The following is a 21,863-nucleotide window of genomic DNA, read 5'->3' on the forward strand; positions in this document are numbered from 1 at the left end:
GTGAGTCCTCTGTAACTAGATCCGAGAGTCTGGCACACTATTTGAATTTGAATTGCACTGAGAATTGAAGAACAATGATCCAGCTCTATATAATCTTAGGGTTCCATCCACAGGTGTCTCCTGAAGCTCCACATGGTTATGAATCAATATGCCAGGCCTTAATTGGCGAACGTTTCGAGACCCAAAAGGCGAGCCAGTTGAAGACTTGAAGCCATACATTTCATCGGATATAGAATGGCCGTGTAGGCGAAGCACGTGTATCGTGAAGCCAACTGGTTAGCTGATTGGATAGTTTTGTATGTGCTAATCGTTCTGAAGAGATTTTATGGCCAGAAAAAATTAAATAAATAAATAAATAAAATTACATTTACGAGAAGGAGCAAGCCGGACCGGCAGGCAATTGAACCCCTGAGAGGCAACCTATGCGAGTGTTCACAGAAATTGCTCGATACTAAAAACGTATACTGACAGCACATCTCATAGGATTGGAGCCATTCGAGGATCTTCCGCTTCTCTTATGATTGTTATTATATAGATTAAACGAAAAAGAGGGGAAATCAAGAAAGAAAGCAAGGAGAGATCGATTGGAGATCGTGGTGATGGCGGCAAGATACTGGATCGTCTCTCTCCCCGTCCAGGCCTCTGCCTCCTCTCACTGGAGTCGCCTCCAAGAATCCATCTCCAAGCACTCCTTCGACACCCCCCTATACAGGGTAATCAATCGATCCCCTCTCCCATCTCTGGTCCTGTTTTTAGGTTTTCACGGGTTCGGTCCGAACCTACGTTTTGAATTCTTGATTTCGATCTTGATGCAGTTCAACACCCCCGATCTCCGAGTGGGAACCCTAGATTCGCTGCTCTTCCTCAGTGATGATCTCGCCAAGGTGCTTGCCGGATTTTCTAATGGTTTGTTTTGGATTTTCGCTGTTTGCTTTTGCTGTGATGATGATTCAGGAGAATTCGCAGTCGAACACGTTCATAGAGGGAGTGTCTCATAAGATCCGGCGCCAGATTGAGGAGATGGAGCGGGCTTCTGGCGTTGAGGGTGGGGCGCTGACGGTGGATGGGGTTCCTGTGGATTCCTACCTCACGAGGTAACGGAATATATGTGACGAATCGGAATTTTGATTTCTTCGGATGCGTTTTGATGAAAAGTTTTGATTTTGTGGGGAAATGAATGGTTTTGGGGATGGCAGGTTTGTTTGGGATGAAGCCAAGTACCCGACAATGTCACCGTTGAGGGAGACTGTTGACAGCATTCATGTCCAAGTAGCGAAAATTGAAGATGACATGAAGGTCAGTTGATGATTTCCTTTCATCCTTTAAATTCTTCTTCTTTCATTCAAATATTTTTCTTCAGTAAGATTATTTTATTAGTATTGCTGTCCTTTCTTTTAGGATCACCAAGTAATAAGACTGAAAACAAGTATGTGAATTGAAAATTTAGATTACACGCTAGAGAACTATGGATGGTCGAACGATCTCATTTTACTTATTATAAACTTCCATGATTTGCTAATAGGAATTTCAATAGTGCTTTTAGAAGTACTGCAAATGCCTTAGACCTCAACCTGAATAGGAACTACATACAAACAGATTTGGACGTCTTAATTGGACACTTTAGATTGGTTATTGGTCCTGAAGACTAGAGATGTTGAATGAGTCATTTGGGCTGCCAAAGTTTGTATTAACCATGGCCTCAATCAGCTATTGTGTTTCATCTAGTATATACATGTCTGTTTGTTTAAGACCTTAATCTTGGTTGCTAGATAAATATCTAGGGCCTCAAGGTTGTCAAAGCCAAAAGGTGCCTTTAAGACAAGAAGACCCCTTTATTGCCGCTATATTGCGCGAGGTGCTATACACCAAAATGGTGCTTGCCTGAAGAAAGCAAGGTTCTAATTTATGAAAAGTTCAATAATTGTATTGAAAATAAATTATTTTTGTATACGAAACATCATATGATTAATTATATAGGTTTTGATGTGCTAAATCATCTTGGATATTAGATTTCATGTTTCACATCTTTTAAAACACCACGTCAAAATATCACTTCCCATAACATGTTTTTAAATCAAAGCCATCAAGAATAACCATCAAATGTCCTAAAATGGCTTGAAAATTCAAACATGAAAATAAAATACCGCTTCATAAAACATGTTTCATGTTGATAAACAACACATCACACAAAAGAGCAAACCATTCAACATCCTAGAGTAGCTCTTTATTTATGAGGGGATGAGTAGACCAAAATCGACATCAAAATAAAGCTATTAGAGCTCTAAAAGAATGCATGAATAGGATGGGAAGCATAGTGCTGGACATTGGAGAGGCACTTGCTTAAATGCCTTTTGCTTTATCTCAAGGGTTCACCTTGGCGCTGCTTAGTAAACCTTCCTTGCTTGGAGATTGTCGAGGCACTTAATATAATGGTTACCTTTGTACTTATGCTGTTCAATGTTCATTCTTATGGAGATATTTAATAGGTTGCTTATTGTAACAACCCAGGACCTCACCCAAAATGGCTAACCGGAAGGTATTATTTGGATTTCTTGACTTTGTATAAGTACCCAAAATCTACCCAGCGAATAACCAATGTGGAACTAAACACATGCTCGCACGGGTCCTCACATACTTTCTCCATTCAAGCCCTGACGTCCTCGACAGATTAAGGGTTCAAATCCATTCAAATCTAATCATAAATACTACGATCGGCCTGTGGTCAACCCCAAGGGATCCGTGCTACAGTGTCTTCTAGTCTACATAGGTTATGGGCCGGGTTCGCTCTAATACCATTCGTAACAACTCAAGACCTCACCCAAAATGGCTAGCTGGAAGGTATTATTTGGGTTTCTTGATCCTGTATAAGTACCCAAGATCTACCCAGCAAATAATCGATGTGGGACTAAACATACGCTCGCACGGGTCCTCACACTTATAAAGTTCAAAGGTTTTTATGTTTCATAGTCAAATATTTTCTCGCTGCTGCTGCTGTAATTGCTTATATGGGAAACCTTATTATTCTTCTTCCTCCTTTTTTTTTAATTTTCTTCTGATAAGAAACAAGTTCAGTGAAAGACAATTGATATAATGATAAGAACTCAATGTGGCAAAGTCTCATCCAGTCATCAGGATGTAATTTTCTATTAGCTATCAGCTTAAAATGAAGCCTAATCTTGCCATCTAAATTTGTATATTGCAGGTTCGTGCAGCAGAGTATAACAATATCCGTGGTCAGCTTAATGCAATAAACAGAAAGCAGAGTGGAAGGTATGACTGATTGGTTGCCACTTTGAACATTTCATACCTGAAACTGTAACTTTATGGGATGGGATTTCAAGATCTTTTGCAAATCTAAAGTCATACTTAAGACCACCTATATTCTCCTGAAAAGGCACCGATGTTGCAACATTGAATTAAAATTGTATTTCTTCTGAATTCAGCTTAGCCGTCCGTGACCTTTCCAATTTGATAAAGCCAGAGGATATCATCACGTCAGAACATTTAGTGACACTTCTTGCTGTTGTTCCCAAGTATTCTCAAAAGGACTGGCTCTCAAGCTATGAAACTTTGACTACCTATGTGGTAAAACTTCTTGATTTCTATATCTTCTTAATTGATGTATGCTGTGGTTAGGATGATCAAAAGGATTTGATGATATAAATGTGATCTAGCTCCTTTTCTTGTCTTGAGTTGTCTTTCTAGAAGTATCTCTTGGTCGTGCATGTGATCGTTGAGTGGCATTCTCCTATGAATTTCCTGCACCGATGGTCTAACACATGGTATACGAAAATTTTAGAATATTTATTGAGATATTATATGTATTTGATGATGTATATAAAAACAATGATAACCATCAATGCTTGTCCCAATTGTTTAGAGTCAGGTTTATAATCCTTGTTCATCAATCATTTCCATGAAGGGTTACTTTCAATTGCATAGTGATCAGAATAGTAGTGAGTAGCAATGGCCTACATAAACAAGATGAATTTCAATATTTGAATGTTAAGGTACATCTTTGGTAAGTTTATTTAGAGTAGGATAAGTTAAAATGAATCGGAGAAGTGCAAAAGTTCTATTAGTTGATTATATCAAGCATTCCTGGGTAGATGTTATAGGCATGTGCAATCAATGTCATGAGGAACTGTTCTAATGAGAGAGATTTCAACACTAGTACAATTCTAGAGTTGTGTGAAAAGGTCAAGAAAGAAGAAAAGAACATGTTAGGTTTTCTAGATGGCAACTTTGAGAATGGATATAAAAAGTTCATATCTAATAAGCACATAACTCTTAATAGGATGAGCAAATGGCAAAGAATTTAATGCATATTAAATAGTTGTGTAAGCAAGGTACGCCGTCTCGGTATCGGGCCCTGTACCGGTGCCATTCTATCACTATATCGGTACGTCCGGTACGGGGGCTGGTTTGGCAATATCGATACTCGGTACGCCTCCGACCGTATATAGGAACCAAACTGGTGCAGTACGGTACGTCGTGTACTGCTCGGTTTGGTATGGTATGGCGTACTATATGTGTAAGACTTGTTAATTATGGTTTTTTTCACTTAAATTGCACATTGTTTGCTTTATGTTAGTTTAAGTTGTTTGCTAGTGTGTAGTCTCCTCCTTCAATGATTTCTTTGATAGTTTGGATTTGGTACTATTTCAGTCCTATTAGTAAATTCTTTATGCCTTTTGTACAAATCCACCTTTTCTTACATATGCATGGAATGGGAAGTTCTGGTTATTATAATTCCAAGGGCAACTTTTACTAGACGAGGACTTGCTACATTCTTGACAGTTCTCTTTTGAGGTTCTAATTCTTTGAGTGTTGTTTCTTAAAATTGCAAATTCACTAGAGGAAAGGTGCGGGATAGGGCCATTTCTATGCGGAGCAATATTTAAATGTTGTTGGTTTTCTGAAAACCTTGGCATGGATAGTTAAAAGAGGAGGACCTTTGAGAACCACATTAAAGATTTCTTGGGATGAATGACTAGCCATGTTGTTATATTTTTTTCCTGGAAGACAACATTGATGAAAAGCTATCAAGCACACTAGATTTAGTATATAGTATATTATTATTATTATTATTATTATTATTATTATTATTATTTTTTTTTTTGATACATCACTTGATATGTTTTGATGGCTTACTTTTTAGAATCTTTTTACTAACCCAAGATATTTTTTTGGCAGCTTTATTATTGTCACTTCATAGTTTGTGCAGAAGGCATTATAGATTATAACCCTTTGTATTTGGAAGGACTTCCAATTGAAAATTACCCTTGGTTCAATTGACTGTTAGACAAGGAAAAGTAACTCAAGACAATTGATGTTTTCTCTTGTTAGATATACACATAGATAGGACATTTCTTCTTAAACTGGCTGAATCCTTTATCAATCACCACAGAGTTAACAATCTTCATTTTGATTAGCAGTAAACAAGCCTTTCAAAAATAATGGTCATTATCATCATAGTAAGACACATTATTCAGGTTCTGAGCTAGGCTGGTCAAAAAATAGGTCGGCTGATTAGGTCGCCTCTTTTGTTGCTCACCATTTTGGGGAGAATCTCTGGACCCGCTTTGTATCTGTTCCTCCACCTCTGTGGAGTATTTTGTCTATTAACTCTAATGGCAATGCTCAAAAACAAAAAAAAAAAAGGTCGCAACTGTGCTAACAGACAGGCCTTACTATTCCATAAAGGTATATAGAGTGATCTTGCTAGCTAGGTAACTCAGCTAGCTTAAAATTCTTGTTTCTTTGTAACCTTTCTGTCCTGGCATTCATTTTGTGATACTTGAATTGTTTTTGTTTAAGATTATACCATTATATCTTTGCTATTAGAGGATAAGAAATGCTGGTAGAGGATCTATTTTTTTTTTGTTAGCTCCTCGGGCATTTTGCTGTACAATTCATTTACAATCTTTAGATAAAGTTCTGATGTATGTTACCCCACAGCTCTGTAAGTTGGTGCTTTTGAAGGTGCACTAAGTGTAGTTTGTCACAGGTTATGCTTGGTCTTTTTTCACATTATTGGTCATTAATGAACTGATGCAGTCATAGGCCATGAGAAATTCAGTAATACGTCTCAATGAAGGAGATATGGTTCTCTAAAAATGATGGGATCCTCCTATTTTTCATCATTCCAGCATGAACTTGGCTCAGAATTTTATAGATTTGCTGCTGTTTAGCTCAATTTATTTTTGAGAAAAGTAGGAAACAATTGCTTGGAGTTACTTATGCGGAAATTGAGAAAATATGAAGCATTGGCAGCCCAGAAGGAACTAAACTCAAAGATCAGATTGAATGAAAGGTGCACACTTTGGAACTGATAACAGAAGGAAAGAGGACAAGGGAAAAAGCAGATACATAGTCACACTAATTGCACAACTGGAAAATGAGCAGAAGCCTTCGTCTTGTAACAAGAACTGCTGCCCAAGGTGACAACCCAAAAGGGAGGGGTGAACTGGATTTTCTAAATCTTTAAAGCCTTAATTAAGTTGATAGATGTATGGGTAGTTTAGCTTGTGTTAATTATATATGTGCAGTGGAATTAAAAATCACACAATGCAAACACACAAGAAGTATAGTGGTTCGATGCTCTCCTAAGCACCTACGTCCACTCCCCAAGCATCCCCTTGGGAATTCACTATAATCCCGCGGATTACAGTTGGATTGTTTTCTGGGCTCACAATCCAAAAATCTTTACAATTTGGTTTTCCGGGATCATCAATAACCTATGTTGGTTTTGCGGGCTCACCAACGACCTACACAGTTGGTTTTACGGGCTCACCAACAAACCTTACAAGGAATTGAAAGAAAAGAGTTTGTAGCTCCTAAATGAGCAAATATAACAAGTATGCACTAAAACAAGAGATAAGAAATAATTACCGCTTTGAAGATGCTCTTCTCTTCTTTGCTAAGGTTACTTCACTTCTCAAGGAGTTGGTAGAGCTCTTGAATGCACTTGAAGAATGCTCAACCACCTTCTTTTGGAATTTGAATTAAGCAACTTGATGAAGAACACTTGGACTTGCTTTCTCTTGAATGCACTATTGATTTTTGCAAAAGATGCTTTTCCTTTGAAAAATAGACCTCTTAAATACTTCCCCAACCTAGGTGTTGGAATGGAGAAACTAGCCGTTGGAGACTCAAAAAGTACATCTGCAGAACTAGCCGTTATATTGTCAGCCATGCTGAGATCGATCCAAGCTCTTCTAGGGTCGGCTCAAGTCACTGTTCATTAATCTGCGGTCGGCTCAAGCTTTTCTAGGGTCGGCCCCTGCTACAGTGGGGTCGGCCCCTGCTATAGTGGGGTTAGCCCTCTCAGAAAATTCAGAAGCTTGTTTTTCTGACTTTTCAGGCTAGCAGGGGCCGACCCCTACTACAGTGGGGTCAACCCTCTCAGGAAATCCAGAAGCTTGTTTTTCTGATTTTTCAGGCTGAGGTCGACTCATGCGTTCTTGGGGTCAACCCATGCTACAGTGGGGTCGGCCCCTGCTACAGTGGGGTCGGCCTTCGCAGGAATTCCAGAGATTTGAGTTCTGAAGTTGGGGTCGGCTCATGGTTTCTTGGGGTCGGCTCCACCTGGGGTCGGCTCAAGGAAGCTTGGGGTCGGCCCTCTCAATCAATTCTAGAAAGTTGTTTTTGTAGTGGTTGAAGCTGGGTTTAGCTCAAGATAATTTGGGGTTGGCTTCTACTAGGGTCGGCTCAAGAAAATTTGGGGTCGGCCCCAGATACTGTTTATCTGTGCCATATGTGTCAGGATGTGCCAAAATATGCCAGGATCGACTCCATCTCTTATGGGGTCGACTTCTACTCTGTGCCAAGTGTTCTAAAGGCGTGCCAAATGTATCGGGGTCGACTCTAATCATGATTCTCTGCATCTTAGGGTTAGACTTGCACATAGGATCAATAAAACATATTCCAAGTAAATTAGAATGCATGGCACATTAGAGTTTTATACCCTTAATAATGAAAATTACACTTTTGCCCTTTAGAGTATGCTCAACTTGAAACTTTGTCGAAATGAATTTAAAAGCTTTTTATCATTCTCTACTATAAATTTTATCTCATTAATCTTTGAGAGATGTTTTGACCGCATTTTCCTAATGTATCGTGAATGTATCAAGGGTGTGCCATTTATCAATGATATATCGAGTTAATTTGCATTTCTAATTGATATGGCCTCAATGGTTGTGTTAATCATCAAAATAACATTATCATCCTCAATTTTCTCTTTTTTGATGATTACAAAAATATTGAGTATACCCAAGTTGATGTTTATATGATAATTGAGGTTTGAAGTTTAGAAAATGCTTTAAAAGCTGAAAATTCAGAATTTTCTAAATTAAGGAGTGTGCCAACCAAAATCTCCCCCTATCTAATCCAAATTTATGCCAATTTGAACTCTAGTTTTGCTCTCCCTTACTCTTGTGTTTTATTGAAGATAAGACTCCATAAATTTGTGCCAGTGCAAGAGTTTCAAGTTATGTATCGAGGCAAGAAAAATCTCTATGATTATGTGCCAGAATTTAGATTTTCTTTGTCACATGTCTCCCCCTTAAATATGCCAATACCTTTTATATTTTCTCCCCTATTATATTTTCTCCCCTATACAGTTTTTCTTATAGAATTTGCTTTTAGTTTTTTCCTTATATTTTTTTCCCCTTTTTGTTATCATAAAAAAGAATGAATAACAATGAAATGGATAGCATGTAATGACAATAACAAAAATCATAACTCAAGAGAAACATTGTATTTCATCTATGCCAAAAGCACAATGTTTTAGAGAAGAAATACAAACTACCATAAAGAGCAAATACAAGTCAAAACAAATACATAATCTAGGAGACACTTTAAGAACACACTTCATGATAATGCTTTAGAGTTAATCAGCTTTAACATAATCAACATATTTCAATCTAAACTGATTTATATTCAATTCAAGGCATAAAGCATTATAAGCATATACTCAGATATTTCTCTTCCTTTTTGACAGCATCAAAAAGGTTGCAAAATAATGAAACATTAAGCATAAGATAATATTTTATTCAATGCATGTCAAATTATTGCAAGAATATGCATCATGTAACTCAAGGCAATAATGTCAGGGTAAGATAATGAATATAGAACAGAGCCAATTAAGATAGTTTCAAAATTATGATGAGATCACATTAAATCTGATGATTTTAACATTCTTTTAAAGTTCTTTTACCTCTCTTTCAAAAAGAATAAACCTGAGATAATTTTAGGGGTAACAAATATCATCAAAATCAAGGATGGAAAATTTGGCTTTAAGAATGACACATTTGAGATACGAGCCAGAAAAGATCTCTAAATATAAATTCCAAAGATAGTTTTTAAATCAAGTGTAAATAAAATCTTTTTCAAGTTATTTCAAGGAGAATCAAGAATGATTTTCAAAGAAAGCGCGAATGAAAATCCAACCTCTTTTCTCTCTTTTGTTTTTTTTAAAAGATCTTTAATAACATATGAAGACTTTTTAATTTAAATTTTTTTATTTATTATTATTCTATTAAGTATATAGCAACGTGAGAGCAATTTAATTAATTTTTTGGAGTATAGTATAAGATAAAGATCGAAACTTGGATACTCGAAAAACATAAGATTATGCTGAATTATTGATTTTTAATGACTTCAAGATTCTTTCATGATATAAAAACATTGGGGCACAGATACCAAAACATGGATTCATGTAATGTATGATACATCTTAAAGTATACATAAAATTCAAAGCTTTGAAAGTTCTTTTAGAGCTCTTTTAAAGACTTTCTTTTACTCCTTTAAAGATCATAGCATTAAAATCAATTAAAATGAATTGGCTCAGGATTGAAACATTAAAGTGCAAGCCAATAAGAATTCATTAGTAGATTCCAAGGTAAATTTTCGACTAAGACAAATAGAATCTTTTTTAATTAGTTTTCAAAATAAATAATTTATCGATAAGGTACAGATGGAAATTCATCTTTCAAAAGATATTCAATGAGGCACAAAATCTGATACTACTTGTTGGATCAAGTGCTTACCAAAGTCTTTTGCTAATTTTATATAGAGTAACCTTTAATGATTTCGCTTTAAGAACATTCAATTCTCTTTCATTTATGTAAGTCTCTTAATATCAATTCATGCTTTGTAAGTAAAACAGTTAAATTCAGAAATTGACAAAAAATGATCATGAATCAAACATAAAATATTCAAGGTATGCACCAAATAAAGTGACTTTTGAATAAGATGCAAAATGCAAAGAGATTGAATATTTAAATCTCTCCCTCAAAAGATATATTCTTCTTTAAACATTTTTTTTATTGAATTTCAGAATTTTAATAATAAGCATGAATAAAACTGAAATTTTGTGATGTCAAGAATGTAGAGTGATCTAGAGTTTGTCAAAATTTATAACAATCATCCTATTTAATCTTTCAAGAACAAATTATGCTTTTTCTTAATTTTTGAAAGTATGCACTGAAATATTAATTAGAAAATAATTCTTTTGAAGCTCAAATTTCTTTCAAAAGCAATTACATTTTTTTTCCATTAAGAATTATTTAAGTGAGTTGAAATATTTTAAGTTTTTGGATCACTCTCTTCTTAAAAATAGCTTTTCATTTTAATGATAGAAGCAATTAATTATGCAGGAAAAACATATGGAAGATCATTCAAGTGTATATTTATAAATTTCAATTTCTTAGTCATAGTTTCTTAGCAATGTATACATGAAGTATAGTAAATATTTTAATATCAAAATAAAATTATATGTTTAGAAATATTTGTTCGCAATCAAGATCATTGAAAAACACATCATTTAAACTAATTTCAGTACACTTATAAGATAAAAAATGATATGTTTCAAATGCGTATCGGAGCAAACAACCAAGGCATTAAAATTAATTCTATTTTTCTTAAACTATAGTTTTCATCTAGAAATCATATTGAGTTATTTTCCAAAATGATGCAATCATTGAAGGATATAATGAAAGTTACAAAAATGCAACGATATAAGTATTTTATATTGTGTTTAACCTTTTATAGAAGATCAGATTTTGAATTTCATAAAGATTTTCAAGAAGGCTTTCAAAATCATAATTTGAGATATGTATCTTCTATATTGTAGCTCATCTTAAATTATTAAGGTTGAAATACATATTTCAAAAACATTAGATCACATTCAGAATTTTTGTAATTAATATTGAATTTTGCTACAAATTGGAGCAATTTAACATGTATCGGGACATTATATACCAATGTTAGGCAAGATGAAAGATAAATTAGAACTAATTCATTCTGCTTAATTTACAAATTTAGATTATTCTTTTATTTTATTTTTTAGAAGATATTTATTAAAACAAAAATATTCTTCTCTTCTTTTAGCAAATATATTCAACTTTCATATTCTAAAAGTGATCATAAACGACAAATATGAAATTTCTTTCAAAAATACTTTAAAAAAATTCTCATGTAATATTTCAAATATTCAAGCATTGGAACTGATTTAATAAATTTTTTTTGATTAGAAAAGTATAAGAAAAATCCAAAATATCATTGATGAGTATGGAATGCAAGTGAAAATAATTTTCATTAGGCTTTGGAACACAAGTTATTTCGAAGTCAAAGGTGAAGCAAAAAACTTGTGTGCAAAGTTAAAGCCTATTTCAAATTATAAATATCATAAAAAGAAAAATAAAATTGCTATTGGTAGAAACATGTTTCAAATAAGTTGTTCAAGCATGGAGCATTACAAGTTATACTTAAAGAAAATATTTGTTATCTGAATACATAATTCAAAACATCATGTCACATTTAAGACATAATATGCATTAAGTCATAACATCATGTATTAAAGCATTAAGAACAAGCATGTCAAGGTGTGCTTTAAGGTGATTGAAACTTCATTTGTTTTTCCAAAGTTCGTTAGTTTCATTTGTTTTTATTTTGAGATTATCAATGTGAGCAACAATCCTTCTTATATATATTTTCATTTATCATGTCATTCATTTTCTCATTTTTATGAATTTCTTTCTTTAAGCAGTCAATGAACATTTTGATCTTCATTTCTTTTTGGTTTTACTTTTCTATGTTCTATACTCTATTTGCTCCCTAACCGGTAGAGTTGGAAGGGGCACGAGGTACTACCACTAGCCTTCCTCTTGTGCCGTCCCTAATATGCTCTACACCGAATAGTTGGATCAAATAGTGCCGAGTACTACCGCTAGCTTTCCCATTGGCACCATCCCTATGATGAGCAATATAGATAGGTTAAACCGTTCCTTTTAAAAATGTTCACTCCAAACTCTCTGTGTTTAAACATAGTTTATTACGGATTTTATTCTTTCTAAAAGAATGCTTACACACGTCTCACAAATGTGCTGAATATATTATGCGTGTTTTGCTTTAACTTAAGATTGGAGTATTTACTTAGGCTTTTTTTTTTTTTACTTCCCTTGAACAATGTTCATTTTCTTTTTCTTTATCTTTCTTTCTCTTTTTGTTATTTTCAAGTAATTACATGAAAGAGCATAATAAAGAATTAATCTAATATGATGCATATAGATGTGTATCATGCGAACAATATTTTCATTATGCTCAAGGATTCATAGTTTATCACAAGTTATTTTGAATTAGAGATTTGAAGCATAAACTTGTGTATTTCATGGTTATGTATTATACATGTCAAAGTAAGCTTCAATTTAATCCTACTATGAAACAATTATTGTTAGCATGAGCATGAAGCATGATGTTAAGATGATCAGCAATTAAAGGTTCTAATCATGCTACTATATAATTTTAGACTATTGATTTTGCTCAACTAACTCACAAGAGAAGGATTTAGGATTACCGATACATTTTGCTTTCTTCAAGCTAAATATCTTTTAGATTCTGTGTAAACTTTTGGCTGAAGAGGGTCCTCTCTTTTGTTTGCATGTGAATGTTCTATGCATCTTGTATAGAGGTCCTTCAAGTTAAAATTTCTCATTTTCTTGCTCAAGGATCCTGCATCATTAACAAAATCTTTTTCCTTTCTTGAAGGCAAGTCATTAAGTTCTCTAAGATACAAAAATATTCATACAACATATTTCTTAACTAGATGACTCGACATAAGATATGACAATGATTGAATTTGAGTTACCTACTCAAGAGATTGCCTAAATATAAGCAAGCACAAGTCACTTGAACTAAAGAGATAATTTCATTAAATAAGATGGTTCAAGGACACCCATGTGAGGCAATAAGAAAATTTATCAAGGTCAAACCAATTTTTTATTTTTAGAAGCAATTTAGCTTAGATTCTATTTGCTTAAGATAATTATCAGTAAGATATACCAGTTAACTTTTAATCAAATTATTTTAAACAATTGTTTCTATCAAAATTCTGATTATGAATAGTCTTAAGAATTACTTGTAGAGAAAAAACAATTTATTATTGTAAAACTTTTTAAGTGAGTTTTTCATTATGATCATAACACATTAATCATTTATGATTGAACCAAAATGATGATGATTTAACATATGATGCACACATGCGACTTATCGAGCAAATCATAGTATAATCATATAAGGAATGAATGATATAATGATAAATTATATTCATACTTTAACAAGAGATGAAATAAGATTTCTTAAGTATTATGCTCAATAAGATTTTAACATGAAAGCAGGAAATCAGCATGAAACATTTATACTAGAGTACTAGAGAGGGAATTTAGATTTTGAAAATTTGAAGGAAAAAGTTATATATATTCATTCATTGTTTTCTTATCATCATGCAAGTACAAAAAAAATTTTATGCTAAGATCGCTGAAATAAACTTTAACATATATATAAGGTATTAAAGGCTTTAATGCAGGGAGTATCACAATTCCAAACAAAGATAATCTCAATACACGATGTAGAATGTTAAACCTTATACTAGATTTAGTGAATAAATTGAGACTTATTTTTAATTACGTGTCAACGCACCCATTTGCATGAAAGTTTCATTTGTTTTATGGGTAGCTTGGCACGCCTACATATACACCCTCATATTTTCATTTTCGGTACCCAAGCTTGCTTGGGTCCTTAAAGGTTAGGGCATATGGTTTCTTTTGGAACCCAAATCTGTTTAGTAGTAATAACTTTACCAATTGATTTAGTTGTACTTAAACTATAGGTAAAGTTGTTATGCCCATTCTTTTCATATTTGAAATAAGTTATCCTTTTTGATGGTTTGCTTGACGAATTTATAACCTTTTTCTTTAGGGATTCATTGTTAAGCGAGGAAGCCAAGCCAAGTTTTGATTTATCAAAAACAGCATATTGGCTTTCAAACATCATTTTTAATCTTTCTGAACTTACAGTGAATTTGTTAATAAAAGATTTCAATTGGTTAATTTCTTTACTTAAGTTTTGATTTTTTTTAATTAAATTCTGATTTTTTTGAATCAATTCTTCTGAATTTAACCTTAGGCTTTCATTTTCAAAATTTAATTTGTCTTGTATTTGAGCAATAGAATTTCTTTCTTCTGAAATTTTCAGATTTAGCTTTTTAAGATTCTTATTCTTCATAGATAGTTTTCTACATTTACCAAACAAATCATGAAAAGCATTTAACAGTTTATCAAAAGAGAATTCTTCTTAAAATTCACTTAGTGTAAAATCAGATTCATATTTTACCTTATCTTCTTGTGCCATAAAGCACAAGTTAGTTACCTCTTAGAGTTCTTTGGAGCTGATGTCATCATTGTTGCTCCTATCTTTCATTTTCTTGCTTGTCTCTCCCTTGGTCAAGGCTCTCTTGCTTCTTATTTCTTCCTTTCTTCTTGCTTGCTCTTCTTCTTTATCTTTATAAAGCTCTTGAATCTCTTGGGGATTGATGATAAATTTATGTCTTCATCCCCAATATTTTCTTTTTCTTTTCTTTCCCTGATTTGAAGACTTTAGGGTATTTCCTGCAAGCTCAATGTTAGTCTTGCAATTATGCTCAAGTAATCTAATATGGGGTTTCTCGAAAATATCATAAGTTGCTTCAAGAGAATCCCATATTTCTTTGGCAGATGAGTATGTGCAAATTTGATTAAAATCGTTTTCATTAAATGCACAATAAAGAATGTTCATTCCTTAGCATTTAGCTCAACCAAATTCTTGTTGAACACATTCCATTCATTTTTATGAATATTTTCAATCAATTTAGTGGGTGTGTGTAGGCCATTTGTTATGATATTCCATAACATAATTTTGTGATTGAACAAAGATTTTCATTCTAGCTTTTCATTGAATATAGTTATTTTCATCAAACAGTGGGATATGTTTGTGGAAAGTCCCTCAGTAAATAATACATTATGCGGGGTTGCCATGATCTTTGGCTCTAGTCGGTTAGGACTATAAATGACAAGAGAGCACTTGCTCTGATACTACTTGTTGCCCAAGGTGACAACCCAAGAGGAGGGGTGAATTGGATTTTCTAAATTTTTAAGGCCTTAATTAAGTTGATAGATGTATGAGTAGTTTAGCTTGTGTTAATTATATACGTGCAGTGGAATTAAAAAAGCACACAATGCAAACACAAGAAATATAGTGGTTCGGTGCTCTCCTAAGCACCTATGTTCACTCTCCAAGCATTCCCTTGAAAATTCACTATAATTCCGCGGATTACAGTTGGATTGTTTTTCGGGCTCACAATCCAAAAACTTTTACAATTTGGTATTCCGGGATCACCAATAATCTACGTTGGTTTTGCAGGCTCACCAACAACCTACACTATTGGTTTTATGGGCTCACCAACAAACCTTATAAGAAATTGAAAGAAAAGAGTTCGTAGCTCCTAAATGAGCAAATATAACAAGTATGCACTAAAAGAAGAGATAGGAAATAATTATCGCTTTGAAGATGCTCCTCTCTTCTTTGCTCAGGTTACTTCACTTCTCAAGGGGTTAGTAGAGCTCTTGAATGTACTTGAAGAATGCTCAACCACCTTCTTTTGGAATTTGAATTAAGCAACTTGATGAAGAACACTTGGAACTTGCTTTCTCTTGAATGCACTATTGATTTTTGCAAAAGATACTTTTTTCTTGAAAAATATACCTCTTAAATATTTTTCCAACCGACTGCTACATTGGGGTTGGCCCTCTTAGAAAATTTAGAAGCTTGTTTTTCTGACTTTTCAGGCTGGGGTCGACTCATGCTTTCTTGGGGTCGACCCTTGCTATAGTAGGGTTGGCCTTCTCAGGAATTTCAGAGACATATTTTTTGAGTTCTGAAGTTGGGGTCGGCTCATGGTCTCTTGGGGTCGGCTTCACTGGGGTCGGCTCAAGGCTACCTGGGGTCAGCTCCACTTGGGGTCGGCTCAAGGAAGCTTGGGGTCGGCCCTCTCAGTCAATTGCAGAAAGCTATTTTTGCAGTGGCTGAAGCTGGGGTCGGCTCAAGATAATTTGGGGTCAGCTCCTGCTAGGGTCGGCTCAAGAAAACTTGGGGTCGGCCCCAGTTACTGTTGATCTGTGCCATATGTATCAGGCCAAAATGTACCAGGGTCGACTTCTACTCTATGCCAAGTGTTCTAAAGGCGTGCCACTTCGTTCCAAGGCGTGCCAAATGTATCGGGGTCGACTCTAAACTAATTGGGGTCAACTCTAATCATGATTCTCTGCATCTTAGGGTTAGACTTGCACATAAGCTCAATAAAACATATTCCAAGTAAATTAGAATGCATGGCATATTAGAGTTTTATACCCTTAATAATAAAAAATTACAGTTTTGCCCTTTAGAGTATACTCAACTTGAAACTTTGCCGAAATGAATTTAAAAACTTTCTATCATTCTCTACTATAAATTTTATCTCGTTGTTAATCTTTGAGAGATGTTTTGACCGCATTTTCCTAATGTATCGTGAATGTATCGAAGGTGTGCCATTTATCAATGATGTATCGAGTTAATTTGCATTTCTAATTTGATATGGCCTCAATGGTTGTGTTAATCATCAAAATAACATTATCATTCTCAAGAACCCTTGCTTGTTCACCTTGACCAAAACCTGAAAGCCATTACGTAAACATGTTTCATATTAGAAATGGACATGCACATTATTTAATCCGCAATTTCAAGTTGAAATCAGAAGCCTCTTTTGCATCATTGCAAAGATAATTCTGTTGTTTAGGGTTTATCTACTTTTGTACTCTATATGAAGACGTTAATATGGACTTAATCAATTGCATGTTGGACAATAAGTTCCATATTTGCTTCCTTAAGTTTAGTAGTGCTAACCATTATATGAATTTATTTAGGTGCCTAGGTCATCAAAGAAGTTGCATGAAGACAATGAGTATGCTCTTTACACTGTCACACTCTTTGGTAGGGTGGCCGATAACTTTAAAACGAGTGCACGCGAAAGAGGATTTCAGGCAAGTTTTGCTTCTAAAAACCTTTTATGAAGGGCATGTTGTGGTTCACAGATTATGTTATGGTTATTTGTTCTGCATCGCATGTTGTTTTGAGTTGCTTGAGCATGGATAGGTCTTTTTTTGAGGGGTACAAAACATGGATAGGTCTTCATGGATTTTCTTTTGAACTTTGTTGTTTGTGTTTTTTTCTATTTACCTGTCTAATCTTTCCCAGCCATTTTACTTCTGATAAATCCTAGTTTAATGCTTTTGGTGATCCAGATTCGTGAATTTGAATACAGTCCAGAATCACAAGAGAATCGGAAACAAGAGCTCGAAAAATTATTGCAAGATCAGGAAAACATGAGGAGCTCCCTTTTACAATGGTGTTATGCTAGTTACGGGGAGGTACATTTACTATTTCACTGTTCTCTATCTACTATTGAACTTGCAGGGTGTGTTCTCTAATATGAGGTTCTTTCCATCAAGAGAATTAAACACGTGATCAACATATGTGTGTCAGAAAAGAGGAAAATTAAATATAAAACATTCTAAGGTTGAAATTTTGTATCATAAGTTGAAGTAACATTGTATTGCATGGAACATCTGTTCCCTGCTTTTGTCTTTACCTTTGAAGAAGCTTAATTCATGTCTCCCTATTGTGTCCCATCTGTATTGGTACCTGGTTATGAAAGCCAATCCTTGCTTCCTAGGGCAAAGTTTTATTTACTATGTTATTCATAAATTGTGCACATAAAAACTACTGCTTCGCCATTTATTGGATCAAATCATCCAGATTGGCATGCATCATTGAATTGTATATTCTTTTTTTCACACTAGAATTTTGATTGCTTGACTCTTAGGGGCAAATAGTGTACCGCGATGCTTCCAGTAATCCATCTTTCCTTCTTAATAGAAACTCTATATTTTCTGCATCTACTCTTCATGTTTGTTAATTTAACCTTCTTTGATTAATAAGCTTTTTAGAGGTCCAGATCAGATTTAGCTACTTATTGTTGGATGCCCAAGAGGGATACGAGTTTTTTAAATCTTCTTGCATGAAGTTGCTCCACAGTAATGGGCAACATTCAGAAGCTCTCTAAACAAACAAGATACACCATAAAAAGGAGAAGTGCAAATTTTCAAGATTCAAGACTTGGAAGTTACCAGTATAATGCATCGGTAGCACTGATTGAAATGTATCCAGGCATGTTCTGAATACGAGGCAATAGAAGTATGCTGGGGTTGAGAGAGAGAGAGAGAGTATGCTGGGGATCTGAAACGGCATACTGGATTTCTATGATCTATGGTGATAAGACAGGTTGTAGAATTGAGTGATAGATTCCCACAGAGTGGTTGACCTATTAGGGAAACTCCAGGCATTAAAATCTTAAGAGATCTGATCACTGATTGAAAGGCTGGTTGAGAAATTAGTGCGAATGCCAATTACAAGGTAAATATAAGTGTGCGATATGGAGATGTGGTTTTAGTTCCCGGGAACAACTAGCTAAGTTGTTCGTACTGGCAAATGACACATCTAAACCCATATGTTGCACTAGATAGTTCTGAATGCATGGAGGTATTTCTATCATTTGGCGGATGCAATCAATGCACGAAAACTCAAACAATCTATGCAGGAAGAGTGCACTGATTGCATATGCCAAATGACAGAAATACCCCCAATACATTGGGGGTAAAAGTGACATTTGTCGGTAGGAACACCTAAGCTAGGCCACGAATCTTGGATACCTTGATCTCATCTGGTATTCTTTTTTCCTTTTTTTTTTTTGGTTCTATTGTTTTTGTAACCTTTTGCCTTTGACTGGGATATAATTTTTGGTTCTTTTTTACAATTGTTTTTCTCTCCCTTAGAGCAACAACAACTGGGTGGTTTTTATTAAAGATGAGACTACTTACAGAGATGTGGGAGTGGAGACAGAATACATCTAGATTTGAGTAGAGAGCTGGTGTTAACTGCCTGACCAAGGAGTTTGGATAATGACAGTAGAAGATAATACATGGGTAGGGCCTGGTTGGTCAGGATATATTCTTTTGTTTCTGGGAAATGTAGCCACGAAGTAGAACAAAGAGGACACATAGGAAGGAGAGGGCCAGGGCCTCGGAATTATGAAGTTAGTCTTATGCTTATGGAGTTTTTCAGTTTTTCCTATTACTATGGAGTTTTCTTGTTTTTCCTATTGTATTTTCTTTTTCCTTTTTTTTCTTTTTTGTTTGTGCTGTTGTTGACTAAGATATTGTTTTGTTTTTCCTACTTGAATATGCCCTTCAGGTTTTCAGTGCCTGGATGCACTTCTGTGCTGTACGTATCTTTGCAGAGAGCATTCTTAGATATGGTTTGCCGCCAGCATTCTTGGTATTGGAGATTCTATGATCTCTGTTCTTTCTCACTATGGTTTAGGTTGTAACCGGTACTATGTGATCTTCTATTGAAATATTCTTTTCAGGCAGCAGTATTAGCACCTCCAGCGAAAAGTGAAAAGAAAGTTCGATCTATTTTAGAAGAGCTTGGTGGCAATGTCAATAGGTAATTAATATGGTCATGTGATTTTCACGTACTAGAAGAACATCTAAGTAACCTTTATGACATTAGATTTATCTCCAGCTTGCCCTCCTTGTTCTTCAGGATACCAGGCTTACTGTCTCTGTTGTGTGAACTTAGTTTTCGATTATTAGATTTTAATTTAATGCTGACTGACAGTATGCTTTTATCTTTCAGTGCTTTCTGGAAATCTGAAGATGAAGTAGGCTTGGCTGGTATAGGCGGCGAAGCTGAGGCTTATCCCTATGTCTCTTTCACTATTAATATTGTTTAATACAAATTAAGTTGTGGTTGCGTTGCCCCTGTTCAACCACTTCGGAACTTTTAGAATAATTATCTTCAGTCACAGTACCGATGCATAGTTATGTACTGTATATTTTTATTGTCACATGACCAATTCTTTTTCATATATGTGGTATTCCTGAGGATTTTGTTCTAGGTTTCAAGTAATAATCAATATTGTGACCATTTTTAACCTGATTATACCACTCATTTCATGAATGGAACTCTTTGACATGTTCTGTCTACTAACTGATGCGTTCTTATGATTGTTTTGAACCTAATGGGTTGTCATCAATTGGTGGGAGTTTCAATGGCATTCTCCAGTGATATAAGAGCAGCACTTCTGTGATCAAGTCTATTGTATTTGTGGTCAGTGGTCACTGGATTTTAACTGTTATCTTACACGTTCCCCCATTCTCCTTGTTTATTATGAAAAAAATGCTTTATAAATATTTTGAAGGGTAACTTTTTTAGTTCTATAGTGGCTATTTTTTTGTGTTTCTTCAGTAGGGTAGTCAATACCGTATCAGAAAATTGGCATTGTTCTATATAGAGGTCTCACATCATAAGAAATAATTTTACTTCAAAACTCTGAACTGTTTTCAGTAGAGTTGATTAACAGGAAAACTGAAGCAATTTTTTTGGTACTGTAATGAAATAATTAGGGGCTGTTACAGATTATTTCTTGTTTACATCGCAAGTCAGATTTGTTGTTGGTTTTTTTTCCCCCTTTTTATTTAATGAAAACGTGGGATATGAAGCTGGTTGTGTTGATTCTATTCTGGTGTTCAACAGACATCCAAAAGTTGGGAATTGTCACATTGTCTTTTTTTATTTTTTGCTGCATTTGCTCTGTTGATTTTTGTGACCCTACGCTGATCTCAGCGAGGCTCTTTTTCTGAATCTTAAATATTGTTCATGTAAATAGGCCTGACATTATGGGTGCTTGTCATCAGCAAGCCAGAGTTTGTTTCTATGCCATTCATATACCCGATGAATAACTCTTCCGCCTCCCGTTATTCGACTGAACAAATGTAAAATTAAGTTCTCAGCTAGTTTTGATTAGATCGCGTACTATCAATCTCCAGTTGCAGGAACGAAAGTTTAACATGTGTGTATCAAAATGCGCATGAAATGGAAGATCGTAGACCTTTGAAAATGGTCATAAATCCAAAACAATTAGTGAAAGCATTAGTCCTCCCACGACATTGAGGTCCTAGCTCCAAATTTCCACTTAGCGGGAAAGAGGATCCCGGTCTCTTTGACATCATTTATTTTTTTATATTTTAAAAATAAAAATAAAATTATTTTTATTGTTTTTTAATTTTTAAAAAAATATAAATATATTTGTTATAGTTAATTATTTTTAGAAATATAAATACGATGGTGGCTCAGATGATGGTAGAGGTGGCGGAGATATTAGAGGCTAGATTGGTGGTGCTAGAGCTGTTGAAGAGGGTTGCTAATGATGCTATAACAGTTGTGCAAGAGCTCTAACAATATGGTTGCGGTCTAGAGATCATGGTGGTAATGATAGTATGGTTGAGGTGGTAGGGTAGCGCCATCAGTAACTGTGGTAGTAGCATTGACAATAACAACAATAGTGGAGATATTGGAGATATTATAGTGGAGGTGACGACGGTGGTGGT

The 21,863-nt window shown here is 34.7% G+C and overlaps 1 protein-coding gene across 1 annotated transcript; it reads left to right on the forward strand.

The window, feature by feature from the left end:
- Positions 1-375: 375 nt before the first annotated feature.
- Positions 376-20,415, forward strand: LOC103695793 (V-type proton ATPase subunit C-like). Its single transcript, XM_008777205.6, has 11 exons — positions 376-713; positions 816-884; positions 967-1,094; positions 1,197-1,296; positions 3,203-3,270; positions 3,444-3,585; positions 17,277-17,393; positions 17,655-17,780; positions 19,663-19,746; positions 19,838-19,917; positions 20,110-20,415. Exons 1-11 carry the CDS (start codon positions 600-602, stop codon positions 20,204-20,206), a joined length of 1,125 nt encoding a protein of 374 aa, XP_008775427.2. The 5' UTR covers positions 376-599; the 3' UTR covers positions 20,207-20,415.
- The last annotated feature ends 1,448 nt before the right edge of the window (positions 20,416-21,863 follow it).

Source organism: Phoenix dactylifera, chromosome 1 (genome assembly GCF_051530095.1).
Source record: "Phoenix dactylifera cultivar Ajwa chromosome 1, Ajwa_hap1_PhDact_Kaust_v1.1, whole genome shotgun sequence".
Taxonomy (NCBI): Eukaryota; Viridiplantae; Streptophyta; class Magnoliopsida; order Arecales; family Arecaceae; genus Phoenix; species Phoenix dactylifera.